The sequence below is a fragment of the Morone saxatilis genome, unplaced genomic scaffold (assembly GCF_004916995.1).
Source record: "Morone saxatilis isolate NCDOM2014 unplaced genomic scaffold, NCSU_SB_2.0 Contig2, whole genome shotgun sequence".
NCBI classification, from domain to species: domain Eukaryota; kingdom Metazoa; phylum Chordata; class Actinopteri; family Moronidae; genus Morone; species Morone saxatilis.
The window spans coordinates 8,641,741-8,644,473 of NW_023339762.1; the positions used below are offsets into that span (position 1 = coordinate 8,641,741).

The window sequence follows — 2,733 nt, forward strand, 5'->3', positions numbered from 1 at the left end:
ATGCAAATCTCCCCACTGACCTCTTGCCTACATAGTTTGGAGTCTGATCCTGTTTGGCTGCTGCTAAGCTGCAGTGGAAGCTATGTGACCATCAGAAAGAGGGAAAGAGGGGAGGGGGTGATGGAAAGAAGGAGAGAAAGTAGAGACAGAAAAAGGTACGAAAAGGTGGGAGGGTGAAGGAGAAGTCACAGCCGGGGCTTGTGATGTGGGGGAGGATCAGTGATGACAGCTGGAAATAAATGTATTGTGAGGTCAGTGTGTCTGTTGGCAGGAACCCTCTCTCTCTCTCTCTCTCACACACTCACTATCTCCCCACGCGCACACACACACACACACACACACAGAAAACACACACAGAAAACACACACACCAGAAATGAAGTGCCCACCTAGGCCACTGGTTGGTTTGATCTCAGGAGACTGGCGTGAACACGAGGGGAAGAGTCGGTGGGATGTGCAGCCTTTGGAGGACTGGGTGGGAGAGGTCTCAGAGAGGACCTGAGTGGGGCCATGGAGACCAGGGGTTAAGATGGAGACGGCTGCTACAGTAAATCAGGGACCTGATGTCTCTCATTCACTTAAACAAAACCATAACACTGTTAATATAAAAAAGAATAAAGAAAACTGCTCAACTAGAGAGACTGGAATTACTATGTGGAAAAATAAACACCCAGTCTTCATTAGCACTACATCCTGCCTACTTGTGAAACACCAACATTATGGTCTGGTACCTCCATGGAGCCCGTCTTGCGGTTGCGGATCATGGGGGACCTTCGCTGGATGTTGATTGGCTCGGAGACAGGAAGTGCCTGGTCCGGCTGGTCCTGGGAGAGGTCCTCCAGACTTCCCTGATTGGGCTTTTTGTCTTGATTCTAATTGGAAGACACAAGAAGAAAGTAATTTACATTTCATATGTTCTTGTCAAACAAAAAAGTTTATCTATGTTGACATAGTTCACTTCTTCCCTAGCAGAATATTACAAACTCTATATTTCAAAGTAAAGATTTGTTTCAATATTACCTTTTTTTCACTTTTTCCTCACTAATATACACAGTGCACACAAGAACATGCTGCAAAGTCTGATGAAAGCACTTTGTTTGTAAGAGAAACGTGCTTCAAGTTTCTGTATTGTAATATTAAGGAGTCAAACACAGTCAACAGAATGTGTCTTCACACAGACAGACAGCCACCACAATGCAATGGCCTGAATACCAGTGTGGCAGAACATGAAGGTTTAATTACAGTGCACTTGACAAATGCTTGATGTTTACAAACATTAAAATGCAACTGCAGTATTTTCCTGCAGAGAGAGTTGGATGCTAGTTTTTGCCATACACTGTATGTTTGAATGTATTTTCACAACACTTTCTCAGAAGGTTTTGTCCTCAGTCATTGTGCAAGAATTCAAAGTAACTAGTCTAGTTGCAATTTTCCAGTAAAAGGCATAAAACCTCTGAATGTAATAATGTACCACCATCAAACTGTGTACATGTAGAGAGAAGATTAGATCTCTACTTTTGGCAATTTACATTTTTTAAAACCATTTTTTAAAATGGATGTTTTTCAGGGGTTTTATATAATACTGGACGAAGGCTATTGCCTTTTATAATGTACCATAAAAGGAACAAAAACACACATTTTTATAAAGGCAATAAAATCCAATGTTCATAAACAGACAGACTGCATCAAACTGGTACAGCATGTCTTGTCAAATGCATAACCATTGTCAAAAAGATCAATTGAATGACATTTGGAGGATATTCTCTTTTCAAATATATTTAATGATTGCCTCTAGATTTGTAAACTAAAACTGTGCAACCTTAGAATGCCAACTGGGGGCCACATACACTGAAAGAGAAACAAACATGCAGGAAACAGACAAACACACACCTCTGAGGAGGCTGGGCGGAAGCCAAAGCCAAGAGGTACGTTCTCCTCATCTTCACACCCTTTGACTCCTGGACTGAAGTGAAGTTCAACATGGAAACGCTCCTCTGAGGAGGGGTCCTGCCCACGACACAGACAAAGAAATCTATTTATACATAAAATGCAGTGGTAAGGCTGACAGGATATAAATGAGACAGTCACCACTACTGCACAGTTATACAGCTCCTTGCAAGCTGACCTTATTGTTGTCTTCATACAGCATAATGACTATCTGTGTCATGTAGTTGAGCTCGGTCACAGCACTCAGGTAGTCCATTGCCTGTTTCCACTGCTGGTCCTTCTCCTCCTGATACACACACAACAAAAACAAATGAAGTTTATGCAGTAGAAAACATTTCTGATGATGAATTATATTAAACTACAGTCTATAATCCCATCCACCAGACCTCTGTTAATATATTTATTAAAAGCTGACTTCAACTCCCAAAAGTTTCCCCATACTATATGGACATTAACCTGCTTGTAGTTAGTGCAACTTTAAAAGAAGCATCCATGTCTAGATCTAGAACAGCAACACTTGGAGGAAAATAAAATGGTCAGAGACGATAAAATCAGAACGTACATCCAGCAGTCCGCCGTAGCGGAAAATGCTGAGCAGGGAGTGAACGTGGCTCTCGCTGGTGAAGTAGAGACGTGTGCGGACATGGCGACCAGGAGACATCACACCACGAGAATACCTGAACACCAGGGGACAGGAAATGACACAAAGACTTCCAGTCAACTCAGTATGTATATGGTGTGTATTTACATTAGGTACTGGTTCTGTGTGTGTATGTGTAAAAAAAAA

The 2,733-nt window shown here is 41.9% G+C and overlaps 1 protein-coding gene across 2 annotated transcripts; it reads right to left on the minus strand.

The window, feature by feature from the left end:
• Positions 1–6: 6 nt before the first annotated feature.
• LOC118330124 (inositol hexakisphosphate and diphosphoinositol-pentakisphosphate kinase 1-like) lies at positions 7–2,617 on the minus strand. 2 transcript variants are annotated; one of them, XM_035664553.1, is made up of 6 exons: positions 2,509–2,617; positions 2,125–2,232; positions 1,890–2,006; positions 731–871; positions 389–497; positions 7–229 (listed from the first exon to the last, which is right to left on the minus strand). In XM_035664553.1, the coding sequence occupies exons 1-6, from the start codon at positions 2,605–2,607 to the stop codon at positions 186–188; spliced, it is 618 nt and encodes a 205-aa protein (XP_035520446.1). In that variant the 5' UTR covers positions 2,608–2,617; the 3' UTR covers positions 7–185. The 2 variants fall into 2 exon arrangements, with proteins under 2 accessions (XP_035520446.1, XP_035520445.1); XM_035664552.1 differs by having other exon boundaries at positions 7–497.
• Positions 2,618–2,733: the final 116 nt, after the last annotated feature.